Source organism: Psammomys obesus, unplaced genomic scaffold, assembly GCF_907164565.1.
Source record: "Psammomys obesus unplaced genomic scaffold, mPsaObe1.curated_primary_1811, whole genome shotgun sequence".
NCBI lineage: Eukaryota > Metazoa > Chordata > Mammalia > Rodentia > Muridae > Psammomys > Psammomys obesus.
This window is the reverse complement of record NW_026596415.1, coordinates 4,226,075-4,239,554: the sequence shown is the minus strand read 5'-3', so window position 1 is coordinate 4,239,554 and position 13,480 is coordinate 4,226,075. Positions and strand designations below refer to the sequence as shown.

Genomic DNA, 13,480 nt, shown 5'->3' with positions numbered 1-13,480 from the left:
TGTTTTTTAGGGATCCAAGAGTTTTGTAGTTCTCGTCAGTCACATAATGAGAACCTCATCAGTTCCTGAATGGGATGGAGCCAAGAGCCAGCTGCTAACTACAGAACTGGCAAACTGAATGTCCAGCTGCACTTGGTGAGCTCAGACAGGCCGTATCTGGTCAGTGGGGACTGGCAGGGCCACAGCCACCAGATGCTGACAGGATTTGAAGTCACCTCCTTAGGACACTTTAATCACCTGTTTGCCTGTTTCCTCAAGATCAAAGGCACTCTGCGTCCAGGGGCCAGTCACTGAAATAAAGCCGTCTCCCTGAACCTGTCCCTCAGCCCTGTTTTCTGGAATCCCAGGGACTAGGAACCCTCTGGGTCACAGGAGTCCAAGGAACTGTATCTGCCTCATGTCTTAGCTTGGGGGTGGGGTGGGGGACTCTATCTCAGAGGCCACAGTTGTTCCCAGGAGGAGGGAGAATGACGCAGCCTCTGCCACACTGTTCTCCAGCTCTAGTATCATGCTGGGATTGTTGGGAATTCTTTCGCTAGGGGCCATCAAAACCCCTAGAAAAGCCTATAAATCACCCATGGGATGATGGGTACCCCAAGACATCCCATAATCCCCAGGATCCCAGCAAACCATTTCCTGGCACTTTGAGAGATGGTTGTAATTGTCCTGACCTCAGGCTCTAGGACTAAGATGTACATCTGGGAGCTGCTGAGGGAAGCCATTCCACACCACTGTGGCATGACAGTACAAGGGGGGCAGCCCCTCCCCTGTCCTCCCCTTCCCCTTTACAAGTATTCTCTTGGGGTGTGTTGGGGTCCCTGTGAGGCAGAGGCCATCTTTGTGAAGGTTGATGGGTTCTCTGCAGGCCCTAAACATTGGGGTTCCAGCTTGGACTTGCTCCAGGTCAACTTGGAGGACTGGGGAGAGTCCACCTAGGCCAGTGGCACAGCTGGTCAGGAGCTGCATGTCCCACAAGTGCCCAGGCCTCTGAGCTGCAGCCATTGCTCACCTAACGCTGCTGGATGTCCAGCCCTTCAAGCCTGGGTTTCTGAAAGTCACCTGGGGAAGCCTGCAAGGCAAGAAGAACCATGACTGTCCCAACAAAGAGCAGGCTCTGGAGAGACCCATAGCCACAAGCAGCATCGATTGGACCACCACACAGCAAACATGTCAGACCAAATGCTCACCTACCCCTCCAAGAAATATTTCCTGGCTTCAAAACCAAAACAAGGCTTTGTCATTCTTAATTCTGTGTGTGCATGTGTGGTATGAGTTTGTGCGTAAGTGTGTGTGTATTGTTTTTGTTTTTCTTTTTTATAAAACATGGCTTAAACAAATGACACCCAGGGGCTGGAGAGATGCCTTCATGCATGTGTATATGTGCACGCCCGTGCACTCCATGATGAATATGTTGGGTCAAACGACAACTTTTGGGGAGTTCACTCTTCCACCTTATTTTTAAGTCAGGATCTCTCTTCTGTCTCTGCACTGTGTACTCCAAGCTAGTTGGCCCATGAGCCAACTACTTCTCATCTTACCCCAAGTGCTGCTTATAGATATTTGCCACCACATCTGGCTTTTGTGGATTCTTGATTGAATTTAGGTTATCAGGCTCCATATCCAGTGTTTTTATCCACTGAGCCATCTTCTGGGCCAAATCTGCAGGTTTTGTTTTAATTACTTAATTTTATGTGTGTATTTTGCCAGAATGTATGTGTGTGTAATGAGTGTGCCTGGTATCTGGAAGTCAGAAGACAATGTCAGATCCCCTGGAACTGGAGTTACAGAAAGATGACTGAGCTGCCATGTGGGTGCTGAGAACCCGATCTGGGTCTTCTGCAAGAGCAGCAAATGCTCTTAACTGCTGAGCCATCTCTCTAGCCCCCAATTCTATAGTTTTACATATCACATTAAACAGCAGTCACAAGGTGTCAAACATTGTCCTTACAGACAGGATGGTGGGTGCTTGTAGCTAGGACCAAATGGGGAGCTAGTGTCTCAAGGACATGCTGTCCCTAGAACTAACTTGTCTTTTGTGCCTTTTAAATTTTTGTTTCTTGAGATAGGGTCTCACTTAGTTCCCTGCCTGGACTGCAACTCATGTAGCCCAGGCTGGCCTCACACAGAGATCCACCTGCCTCTGTCTCCAGAGTACCAGTATTAAAGGTGTACACCACCACACCCAGCTAGAACTATATATTGGAAATAGTCAACATGGTAGGTTTTACATATGTACACAGTCAAACAAACAGAAATAGTGAGCTGGCTGGTAGGCTTAGAAAATGAAGTTGCCAACAGGTGCCCTTCACTCTGAGCACCTGGGAGAAGGGGTCCAGGGAGCAGCTCCGTCACTCACCGTCTGAAACACCGTCTGTGACAGAAAGCTGGCTGCAACTGTGCTGATGTCACCATCACCTCCCATCTTACAAAGGACGTAGCCATAGAGGTTTGCAGCTTGGAGGGAAATGCCAGCAATCACAAGAGCCTGCATTGGACAAAGCAAAGGGAAGCCTCCTGAAGTGTGGACTGAGTGGGAAGGGTGGCCATGGCTGCTCTGTCCCAAGCAAACACTCCTAAGCAACTGAGAGCCTGGGACCACTGTCTTTCCCCAGCTCAGACAAGCTGAGAGACAAGCTGCCCAAAGCCGTGGTGTTGGTGGAGGCAGAAGCCGGACTAGAGTCTGCTTGCCATGACAGTATTGTTGCTACGGTGTCCTCGTTGAGTGGACAACCTTCCCAAAATAATGAGTACTGTCAGCTGTCCTATCCAAGAAAGGTTGTTTGTTAGTAACAGATATCACACTTTTTATAAAAACTCCTTCCTGGGGGCTGAAGATGTAGCTCGGTGGTGGAGCACTTGCCTAGCTTGAACAAGGCCCTTGGGTTCCCTCCCCAGCACCTCAGAAACAAGAAATAATTTCATATTGGCATTATTCATCTTTATCCATTAATCAATGAAATAATGTGGCATACCTATACCATGGAATATTAATTAGTCATGCAAAGAAAGTGTACTGATACACACTATAGTTTGGATGGACTTGAACATGTGGTAAGTGAAAGAAACCACTTAGAAAAGAACAAATAATACGTGACTCCATTTATAGAACATCCTGGAACAGCAATTTTATCTAGGAAGGTAAGTGCCAGGAGCCAGGGAAATGGCATAGAGGGCAATAGCTACAGAGTATAGATTTTCTTTGCATGGGGTGATGAAAATACTAAAATGGGCTGCAGAGTGGGCTCAGCCACTAAGAGAACTTGCTGTTTTCGTGGAGGATCTGTGTTTGGTGCCCAACTCCAGGGGAGCTCACACCCTCTGGTCTCTGGGCACCTGCACTTGCTGCACATACCACACACACACACACACACACAGGCACAATATAGTAAAGTCTTTAAAATTATAATAGTTTTTTGAGATTGTGATGGTTACATAACTATAAAAATGACAGAGGCCACAATATGGTCCCCTAATGATGAATGTATCACTGTGTAGTCATCTCCATCAATCTGTTAGAGTGACCTCTGAGTCAGACCACTTCTAGCCCTGGTGTGTCACAACAGGAGGAGGGTCAGGGTGCGTCTTACCAGCCACTTCAGCTTCAAGGAGAACAAGGTGCTGAAGAAGAACACAATCCAGATCACTGGGCAGATGATGAGACCCAGCCAGAAGATGCGCGCCTCGGCCTCAGTGGCAGCCATGTGGCTTGGGGAGACCTGTTGGGGACAGCAGTAGTGTGTGTGTGTGCACGCAAGCACGCGCGCGCGTGTGTTTCTGTTGTTTGTGGTTTCTCTGTATAACATCCCTGGCTGTCCTGAAACTTGCTCTAGACTAGCCTGGCCTTGAACTCACAGAGATCCACCTGCCTGTGTGCTAATATTAAAGGCTCACACCATCATCATTCAGCTTGTAAAAATACAAGCAGCTATTCTTGCTCTTACTTGCTTTACTGCTGCTGTGCGCATTTCACAGAGGAGTTGTGTAGGGCGGGGTCTGGTACACACTCGTAACATCCCTGGCTGTCCTGGAACTTGGGCAACCTGTGTAAATGTGACACGGTGTTCCCATTAGTTTGTCTTGTCTCAGAGCATACCTTTTTGGCTTCAAATATCCAGTGGCTTTTTCCATCCTCATCTATCTGGTTCCACCATCGAAGACCCACCATGAGTCTTCCAGTTACATTCTGAGGAAAGTGAGCAAAAGGGCTGTGAGCACACAAGAAACAGAATGGCTAATTGTTTCTGTAATGGCCTTCCTATGTCGGTAGCCGTGAACCCTCAAGCTTCCCACCTCAGTCTCTTGAGTGGTGAGTATTAGGTGTGTGTGCCAATGAACACATTTAATGTTCAGTGTGAACCCCCACAGAGAACATGAAGAGAAGGGCGCTGAGCTGGTGAGACGGCCGTGGGTGAAGGTGCTTTCTGCCAAGCCTGATGACCTGAGTCAGTCCCCACGACCCTTATGGTTGAAGCAGGGAACTGACCTCTGTAAGTTGTCCTCCGATCACATATACATTATGGCACATGTGTGCATGCACACACAAAAAAGAAAAAAAGTGGAGAAAGGATGTTGAATTGTAATTATTTCTTGAGGGAGCTTTCCAGGCTTCTCATCTTTAAGCTTTTGTTGTTGTTGTTGTTTCATTGTTTTGTTTTTGTTTTTGTTTTTGTTTTGAGACAGGGTCTCTCTTGTTGGCCCAGAACTTGCTATGTAGACCAGGCTGGCCTCAAACTCCGAGATCCGCTTGCCTCTTCCCGCCTATACCCATCCCCTCACCCTCTGGGTGCTGGTATTAAAGGTGTGTGACACTATGCCAGGCCCTACCTACTTTGAAAAGTGAGATTCTAGCCAGGTATGGTGGTGTACCCTTGAATCCTCGGAAGCCAGAGACAGACAGATCTTTGTGAGTTGGAGTTCAACCAGAAATACACTGTCTCAAAGTCAAAGACTCTGACCCCAAATAAAGCACATTGTCACATGTTTATACATGTGTGTATATATCATGAAAATTGCACAAAGTCCAAAGCCATATGGGGTCATCACTCCCATGGTGCATTTGTGCACCTATGACAACTGATCCTGGAAGCCACTTAATGAAGTATTTTTGCACTCTAATTGTAAGTGACATGGGCCCAGAAATCCTTTAAAAGGTAAAGATTTGTTTTATGTGGAGGAGGCACAGCTGTGGAGATCAAAGGACAACTTGTAATCAGTTCTCTCCTCATACCACATGGACTCCAGGGCTCGTGCTCAGGTCCAAGCCTGACAACAGGCACGATTTCCCTGCTGCCCCATCTGCTGTCCCCTTGGTGTTCTTTAACAGGTGGCAACAATTTCAACTAAAGCACCCCTGGGTCCTCCATGCAGAGAGGACGTCACCGTGCAGGTACAAGGCCCAGGTCTACTTATAGAGGAAGCCTTACCTTCACAGACCAGAAGTCAAAGGACAGAAGGAGAAGCACAGTGACAAAGCAGCCCACGAAACTCCTGCTGAACCAGTCACAGCACAGGTAGGTGATGATGGCACTCACTCGGAAGAACAGGTGGAAGAAGGTGGCCAGCGGGTGCCTAAGGAGAACCGCAGAGACGCCTCAACTCAGACCCAAGAGCAAGGCCATTAAACACACCTTGGCATCAACTGTGGGGCATTCTGCCCTGGGTGGTTCAGCTCAAAGCTCAGGCAGCCTACTGTGTGCACAAATTAGCACTCCCTGAAGGGACAGTGTCCTGCACCTCAGGCAGGCCTCAAACTCAGTGTGTAGCCAGTGATGGCCCGAACTTCTTCCACCCCATGTGCTCCATTACAGGTGTGCACTCCCACACCCGGTCTATGTGGTGCTGGGGTTCAAACTCAGCCTTGTGAGTGTTACACAAGCACCGTGACCTATACCCCACCCCCTGAAACATGTTATGACACTATCATTGTGTCCCTCGGAGAACCCAGGACTTTCCCCTAATCTGACTCCAAATATCATTTGCCCTCTTTGAAACAAGGTCATCTTTGAAATGAAGTGAGACTATGATTTCTTGTCTTTCCCACCCCGTGGCGACAACAATCAGTTCCCTAAGGGTAAAGTTTGGGCCGTTCCATAAGCACAGATGCAGCTCAGGGAGCAGGGCTCTCAACTTACTGGGCAAGGCAGAGGGCACGCTCCTGGAGAGTGCAAATGATGCCACTAGTGGGGAAGCAGCTCATACCGGCTGCTTGGCAACCAGTGGCAACTGGACACCGCACGCTCCTCAGCAGACGGTCACTGAGCACTGCCTTCAGATGCAAGCCTGCCAGAGAAGGGCCTGAGCCGTGGGAGGCTCTCAGCCTGCAGCAGCTCCCATCCAGAGCAGGTAGCCGCAGAGGACATGTGGATAGCAGTGGGTGGCACTGAGAGGACACGGCTTCTTGCTGTGGTGTTTCCAAACAGCATACAGGCAGAATGCGCGCCAACACAGTGTAGCCATAGCTGCAGCTCTGCACATGCAGAAAAAATTTTAGTAGTCCCTGAGAATAATTCCTGGAATTTATGTTTGTTGTGTTAGATGTTAGGATTGAATAGAGTACGATTACTAGCAGAGATGACTCAGTGGTTGAGATCACAGGCTGCTCTTCCAAAGGACTCGCATTTGATTCTCAGTGCAGCTCACAAGCCTCTGCACTCCTGTCCCATGGGGATTCGATGCCCTCCTTTGGCCACTTCAGGTATTGCATGCATGTGGCACACAGCCATACATGCAGGTAAAACACCTGTACAAGTAAAATAGATGAAATCTCAAAAAAAAAAAAAATCACTGGGAACACACGCGTGGAGCTCAGAGAACAATGCTGTGGCATCGGCTCACTCCTTCCACCTTGGGTTCTGGGGTTAGCACTCGGTGTCAGGCTTGGCCCTTGACTCCTCTCGCCCGCTGTGCTTCTTCAATTCTTATTGAAAGGTGTTTTGATTATTATTATTTTCCAAGCAGAGCCTGATACAGGTCAAACTATGGCTCAAGTCCTGGCTTATGCAGGCTGCTTTCCCCACTCCTCCTGGGCCTCATTTGGTCTGCATCTGGACTTGGGCCAGCTTGTCAATGCCAGGTGAATACTAAGGTGGCCTGAGAGTAGCTTCTAAACTTTGAACACTGTGGCTCAGGCCTTGCGCTTCCTGCTCCGAGAGGCAAATGGCAGGATGATTCCGAGCTGCCTGGGGTCAGCCTTCTGGGTCCTAATTCTCTTTGTCCTTCTGATGATGTACAATTTCTCACACAGCAGTACTTGCTATGCAAGGGTTAGAGTCTGCATTTGATTTCCAGAACCTAAGTAAAGTGGGGAACATAGCAGGATGGTCTGAGGTCCAGTTTCTTCCCCCGCCCCAACTGAGAAAGGGTTTCTCTGTATAGTCCTGGCTGTCCTGGACTCCTTTTGTAGACCAGACTGGCCTCAAACTCACAGAGATCACCTGCCTCTGCCTCCCTAGTGCTGGGATTATAGGTGTGCCCAGCTGGACCAGTCATTCCTACAGAGAAATCCCCGGAAGCTCGTGGGCCTGCTTAGCTGGCCTGTGTAGAGGAAAAACAACATAGTGATTCTCAAAGCAAGGAGGAAGTGAGGGTCAACACCCAAGGGTGTTCTGTGACCCACATGCGGCTTGATGCAGGGACACTCTCGTCCACACATGAGGAAACACTCGTTCTTCTTCTGTGTGAAACAGATACAGTGTCCCTCCCTAGGATCTTGGAGAAATGGCATGGCGTCAGTGTGCACAGTATTCTGAAACACACAATGCTCTGTAATTGGAAACAGCTGTTCTTTCAGCCCATTGTCACTCCAACTGGTCCCACCACCAAGGAACCACAATGAAATTCCCCTCTGACCACAGCTTTCTCTTTGTCATGCTGTGGGGGGCATTTCAAGGGATCTTCCAGGACCCTTATTCCCCCCCCACGTCTCCAAGGGGTCCCTCCTCATGCTCCATAGATGGTATTTTCTACTCAGGATCTAACCCTCCCCCACAAGGAGCCATCAAGAAGCCTACTACCTCAAGGCAAGAGAAGGAAAAATGACCTCAGTGAGAAAAGGGACAGACCCCTGACAGCGTTTGCTTGTTTCCTTCATTCATAAACCCATTTCACAGTTATAAGCCTTGGAGTGGACAGCCACTGCCTCCTCCCTGGCAGGGACACACAGTAGGGTCTCAGGCTGCAGTGTGTGTCAGCCTCACTGCGGCTCTTAACCTGTGCCTGGTAGAGGGATGCACAGGCCGAGGTACCCCCAGACCATAGGATGCCAGTCATACCAAGGAAATAGACTGTGCAGCCACCAGGAGACAGGAGGCATGCGAAGGACCCTGCCAAGAAGAGTCAGCTGTGTGCAGAGGCTGCAGAGGCTGACCACAAAATGGCAATGCTCTGGAAGAGACAAAACTACAGAGATGGCGAAAGGGTCACCCTACCAGGGGTTCTGGGAGGTGAGGAGGGGACACAGGCGGTACACGAGGGCCTTTGGGTCACGAACCTCTTTTCGATATTGTAATGGTAGTACAGGTCGCCACACACTTACCAAGTCTCACAGTATGTCTGACTGGAAGCGAGAAGGAAGCCTTGTGGAGGGCTGGACTTGGGTTAGTAAGGTGTTGGTTCAGCGGCTGTAACAAGTGTACAGCCATGGGGTACAGATCCCAGGCCAAGGGTGGGAGCTGCAGCTTCTGCTTCTCTTCTCTTTACTGAGACAGTATTGTGAATCCCAGCATGGCTTCCATTCCCTATACAGCCAGAGGTAGTCCTGAGCTTCTCACCCTCCCGCCCCCACCTCCTGTGTTTGGGATTGCAGGTACCCACCCTCATTCCAGGGCTTTGCACATGCCGGACAAGCACTGGGCAAACTGAACCCCACGCTCAGCCCACTTCGTTTCCCTGTAAGCCTAAAGTCAGCCTAAAAACAGGGGCAGAAGTTCTAGTAAGGGGGTAGGGGCACTGTCAGTGTGTACAGAGAGAGAGCAGGCAGTAAACGGCCAAGTAAAAGAGCCAAGAAGGCGGTCTCTGCAGAAGGCAGCTGGACCATTTTCAACTTGGCACACGCAGCCCCTTCTCACCAGCTTCCCAGCAGCTCTCAGCGAGGGGTAAGTGCCACCACTTAGTGCAGCAGGGATCTAACATATCTCTGAAAGCTGTTCTTGAGCTGGCAGAGGTGAATGGCTCAGGAGAAGGTGCTTGCTGCCAAGCCTGACAATCCCAGGTCAATCCCCGGGCCTCCCATGGTAGGAGAACCAACTCTTGCAAGTTGTCTTCTGACCTCCACACAAGTGCACTCTCCTGTGCACACATAAAAGAAGGAAGGGAGGGAGGGAGGGAGGAGGGAGAAGCGAGGGAGGGAGGAGGGAGGAGAGAGGGAGAGAGGGAGGGAAAAAGAAGGAAGAGAGGGAGGGAAGAAGAAGGAAGAGAAGGAGGGAGGGAGAGAGAGAGGGAGGGAAGGGAGGGCTGGCTATTTTTTCAAAATTGCACTCAGGATTTATGCTTAGTTTTCTTTGTGTGTTTGCACGTGCGTGTACAGATGCACTACCCGTGTGAGCTTCCATAAAGGCTGGAGGTCAATGTCAAGTCTTTTCTCCAGTTACTCTCTACCTCGTTTTTACTATTTTTAAACATATTGGTTTATTTGCAGACAAGGTCTTACCATCTAACCCTGGTTGGCCTGGAGCTGGCAGAGCCTCTGCCTCCCTAGTGCTGAACTAAAGGGGTTACCCACCGTGCCTCTCTCCCTTTGCAGGCAGGGCCTCTCACTGCACACAGAACTGGCAGTTCTGACTAAGCTGGCTGGCAAGTGAAGCCTTTGGGTCCACCCGTCTCTGTACCCCAGCACTGGGTATAAGCCCGTGCCACCATGCGTGTCTTCTCCATGGGTGCTGGGGATCAGAACTCAGTTACTCACGTGGCCATCATTTTCCCCACTAGGCCATCACCTCTACCTCAGCAGGTTTCTGAAACAAGGTCTTACTCTGTAGCCCAGGCTGGCTTGGAACCTGTAATCCACATGACTGAATCTTCAAGTTCTGTGCATGAGGCAGTACGTGCGTGGGCACAAGCTTGTGCGTGTGCCTGTGCGTGTCTGTGTGTGTGTACAGGGTGTAGATCAGCTTCTGATGCTGTTCCTGTTCTCTGAGAATGCCTCTCACTGGCCAGGCTAGGCTGGCCACATGTGACCCCCAGGCTGCCTCCACAGCCCTGGGAGTGGGAGAGGTCACCAGCAAGCCTCCCCCCTCTCCCCAGAACTGCACAGTTTGTAAGACTGTCTTTGGCATGGATTCCACACCATGCCAATGTTAGTGTCCACCAGCCCAGGGGCAGGTGTGACTGAAGAAGGGCATTGGTGCCTGGCATCATCCTGCCTTGTCCCTCTCCAGACCCGTGTTGTCCTCTTCCACCTTCTCCAGCCACCATGGATCTCAGGATTAGAACTGATCTTTGTGACACGTGACTCGAAACCCCACCCAGCTAAGGTGAGTCTGCGAAACAGACTCCACTGTTGGCTGAGACTGCTGGGTAAGCCGTTATTGTTTTCCTTTCCCAGTCACCTTCCCGCTAACAGTAGCCCTTGAGAGGATGGCATGAATCTGTCCCAAGTGAGCCTGGGAGCAAGGGCTAGGGGACAAGACAGACCAGCCACACGGACAAGTACATCAGTGAGAAGGGCACCGGCTTCACTGTTCTCTGTCCTTCTGTGTAAATTTGAATGAAACAGTAGAACATGAAAGACCACAGGAAGCTGGTCTGAATTTTGAATGGGACACAAGTTCCTTCCAGGCTAGACTAACTCACAGAATCATATTCTGGTGCCCTGGTGGCCCATCTGTGGTAACCAGAAAAAAAAAAAAAAAATCACACCTAAAAATCCCCAACTGGGTAGTTGGTCATTGCAGCTGGATGCCGGAGGAAAATTCCAGAACACAAGTCCTTTTTTCTGGGTTTACCAGTTCCTCTTTAAAAGAGGGGAGTTAGGTGGGGTGGGAACATCACTGTGGGGCACAAATGTCAGCCTCCCAAAAAAAGCAGCACAGTAACAGCCAGAGTCCAGAAGCTCAGTCCTCTGGAGGGGACACAGACTATGTGTGCATGTATGCGTGTGTGTGAGTGTGAGTGTGAGTGTGCATGTGTATTCAGAGACAGGGGGCAACCTCAGCTGCCATTCTTCAGAAGCTGTGCACCTTATTTTTGTGAGACAAGGCGTTTCTCTAGGGCCTGGGGCTCACCATGGGAGCTGGCTTGCTGGGAGCCTCAAGGACCCATCTCTCCCCATTGCCGGGTTTATGCTATATGTACCATATAGGAGTGCACCGCCATGCCCAGGCTTTTCCATGGGTTCTGGGGATTGGCCTTAGTTGCTACACTTTCCAGGCAAGCAATCTGCAGATGGAGGGCTCTCTGGTGCTGAGTTCAGTCATTCTCCACCCGCTGCTCTCCCTGGCCTCCCAGGAGCCTGCTGTGGTTGCAGCATGGATGACCCTCAGCTTGTAACCAACAGCCTTCTTCTACTTCATTTCCAGTATCAGCTCATGGCCAGGAATAAAGCAGGGGTAGGGGGGCACCCAGGTCTGAGGAAACAGTCCCCAGGAGCCCTGGGGACTGTGCATACTCAGGACATGCCACCAAGGCATCTCATTCTTCTCCAAAATAATCCTGGCCAATGCTGTCTCCATCCTAACAGATGACACGGCCTCCTGCTCCTGTCAGGCCTGGATGGGCAGAGTCTGGGGCCATCAGGATGTTGGAGTGGATGCTGGTTGCTAAGCACCCAGTTCCCATTCAAGAGTCTGCACAGCGAGGTCTGTGTGGAAGTGAAGAACAGAGGAGACTTCCCCTCTGGCCACCGCTCGCTTTGTCCCTTGTTTCTGTTCTTTATTTTTTTTTAATGATAGACCAACTTTAGAAGCTGGTTGGCTCAGTGGCAGAGAGAGGGAAGCTCAGGGGATGACTCAGCAGGCCCTGTTTGCTTGGTCCAGGCTGGAGCTAACTGCAGGTCCTTAACTCTCAGCCAGGCTGTGGGGGTCCACATGGCACCAACACAAACCCAGTCAGGCCTAATCTGTTCTCTGATGCGACCGGACTCCTGGAGTCTTCTAAAGGCTCTGGAGCTTTCTGAAAACACAGAGCCCCAAAGAACTGAAATTAGAGACTCACAACTATGTGCCATATACAGCTGTTCACACCAGTATCAATCACAATGGAGCAAACAGAAATACCCCACATGTCCACTAACAGGCCAGCAGATAACCCCACAGAGGACCGTTATCAGCTGCAATAAAGGGTGGCACATGCTGTGGTGGAGCGCCCTTAGTGAAAGACGGCAGTCAGGGAAGGGCAGTGTCCCATGACTCTGTGTGTAAGTGGTGTCTGGAACAATTATAAAAACAGAGACAGAAGTTAGAGTTGGAGCTGGACAGCTCAGTGGTTAGGCCTGCTTCCTGCTCTTGTAGAGGTCCCACCTTTGGTTCCCATCACTCATGACAGGAAGCTCACAACTGCCTAACTCCAGCACCTGGAAGTTGGGCACTCTTTTCTGGCCTTTGAGAACATCAGCACTCACACACACACACACACACACACACACACACACACACACACGAAAAAAAAAAAAGGTTACTGAGGGCTGGGGTATGAGCAGTGAGGACTGTTTTCTGAGCACAGAGTCTGGGAAGATTAGAGAATTCCTGAAGACAAGGTGGTGGTGTCCACACAAAATGAGTGAACTCACTACCACAGAATTGTGCACTGAAAAGTAATTAAGATAATCACCCAGACTGTAAGATGCCCACTGTCTGGTCTGACAACTTGTATTCAATCCCTGGGCCCCACATGGTCAAAGGAAAGAACCAACTGTTCACATTTATTCAGAGTGTGTGTGTGTGTGTGTGTGTGTGTGTGTATGTGTGTATACACACACACTCATGCTCTGGCATACGTAGAGGTCAGAGGACAACTTCTGTTAGTTCTTGTCTTCCACGCTGTGGGTCCCAGGATCTAACTCAGGTTTTCAGGTTGGCAGCAGGACCTTAACCCACTAAGCCTTCTATCTATCTCACTGGCCTGGCAAACACAATTAAAAAAAAACTTTAAAAAGAGAAAATGGTGAAAATGGACAATTTCATCACAATGAAAACGTGAAGAAAAGCAGTGAAGTACCTTTGCAAAAGTGCCCATGTCCATCCTCACCAGCAAAGCAAACACATTCAAGCACGAGGACCTGAGTTCAGATCCCCAAGATCCAACTAAAAAGCTGAGCACGGTGGTCTGTGCCCAGAATCCCAGGGCTAGGGAAATGAAGACAGGGCATCTTGGGGCCTTGCTGGCCAGCCGGCCAAACTATCGGGAAGCGCCAGGTTCACTGAAAGACCCCATCTCCCACTTCACAAAATAAGGTGGAGGGTGATTGCCCATTCCTGACCCAGTGTCCGTGTCTACCTCCATATTCACCCGAAGTCTCACCTGCATCCCAAACTCACACACGCAGGTA

At 50.0% G+C, this 13,480-nt stretch overlaps 2 protein-coding genes across 6 annotated transcripts in view; one reads left to right on the top strand and one right to left on the bottom strand.

Annotated features, from left to right (window-relative positions):
• Nubp1 (NUBP iron-sulfur cluster assembly factor 1, cytosolic) overlaps nucleotides 1–1,232 on the top strand; it is a 12,385-nt gene extending 11,153 nt beyond the window's left edge. The window contains exons 11-12 of one of the 2 annotated variants that reach the window (XR_008719028.1): nucleotides 11–135; nucleotides 866–1,232. Coding sequence is in view for 1 of the 2 variants with exons in the window: in XM_055597707.1 (XP_055453682.1) it covers nucleotides 11–69 (59 nt within the window). In the remaining variant the exon portion in view is untranslated. Of the gene's footprint in view, nucleotides 1–10; nucleotides 319–865 lie in introns of those variants that run through there. The other variant, XM_055597707.1, reaches the window with a different exon arrangement.
• Nucleotides 1–13,480, bottom strand: part of Tvp23a (trans-golgi network vesicle protein 23 homolog A) — a 141,030-nt gene that overhangs the window by 10,466 nt on the left and 117,084 nt on the right. For 3 of the 4 annotated variants that reach the window (XM_055597709.1, XM_055597711.1, XM_055597710.1), the window contains exons 3-7: nucleotides 5,424–5,568; nucleotides 4,094–4,183; nucleotides 3,588–3,716; nucleotides 2,357–2,485; nucleotides 1,010–1,069 (exon numbers count right to left, since the gene is read on the bottom strand). In XM_055597709.1, coding sequence (XP_055453684.1) covers nucleotides 1,010–1,069; nucleotides 2,357–2,485; nucleotides 3,588–3,716; nucleotides 4,094–4,183; nucleotides 5,424–5,568 — 553 coding nt within the window. Of the gene's footprint in view, nucleotides 1–1,009; nucleotides 1,070–2,356; nucleotides 2,486–3,587; nucleotides 3,717–4,093; nucleotides 4,184–5,423; nucleotides 5,569–6,131; nucleotides 6,747–13,480 lie in introns of those variants that run through there. The other variant, XM_055597712.1, reaches the window with a different exon arrangement.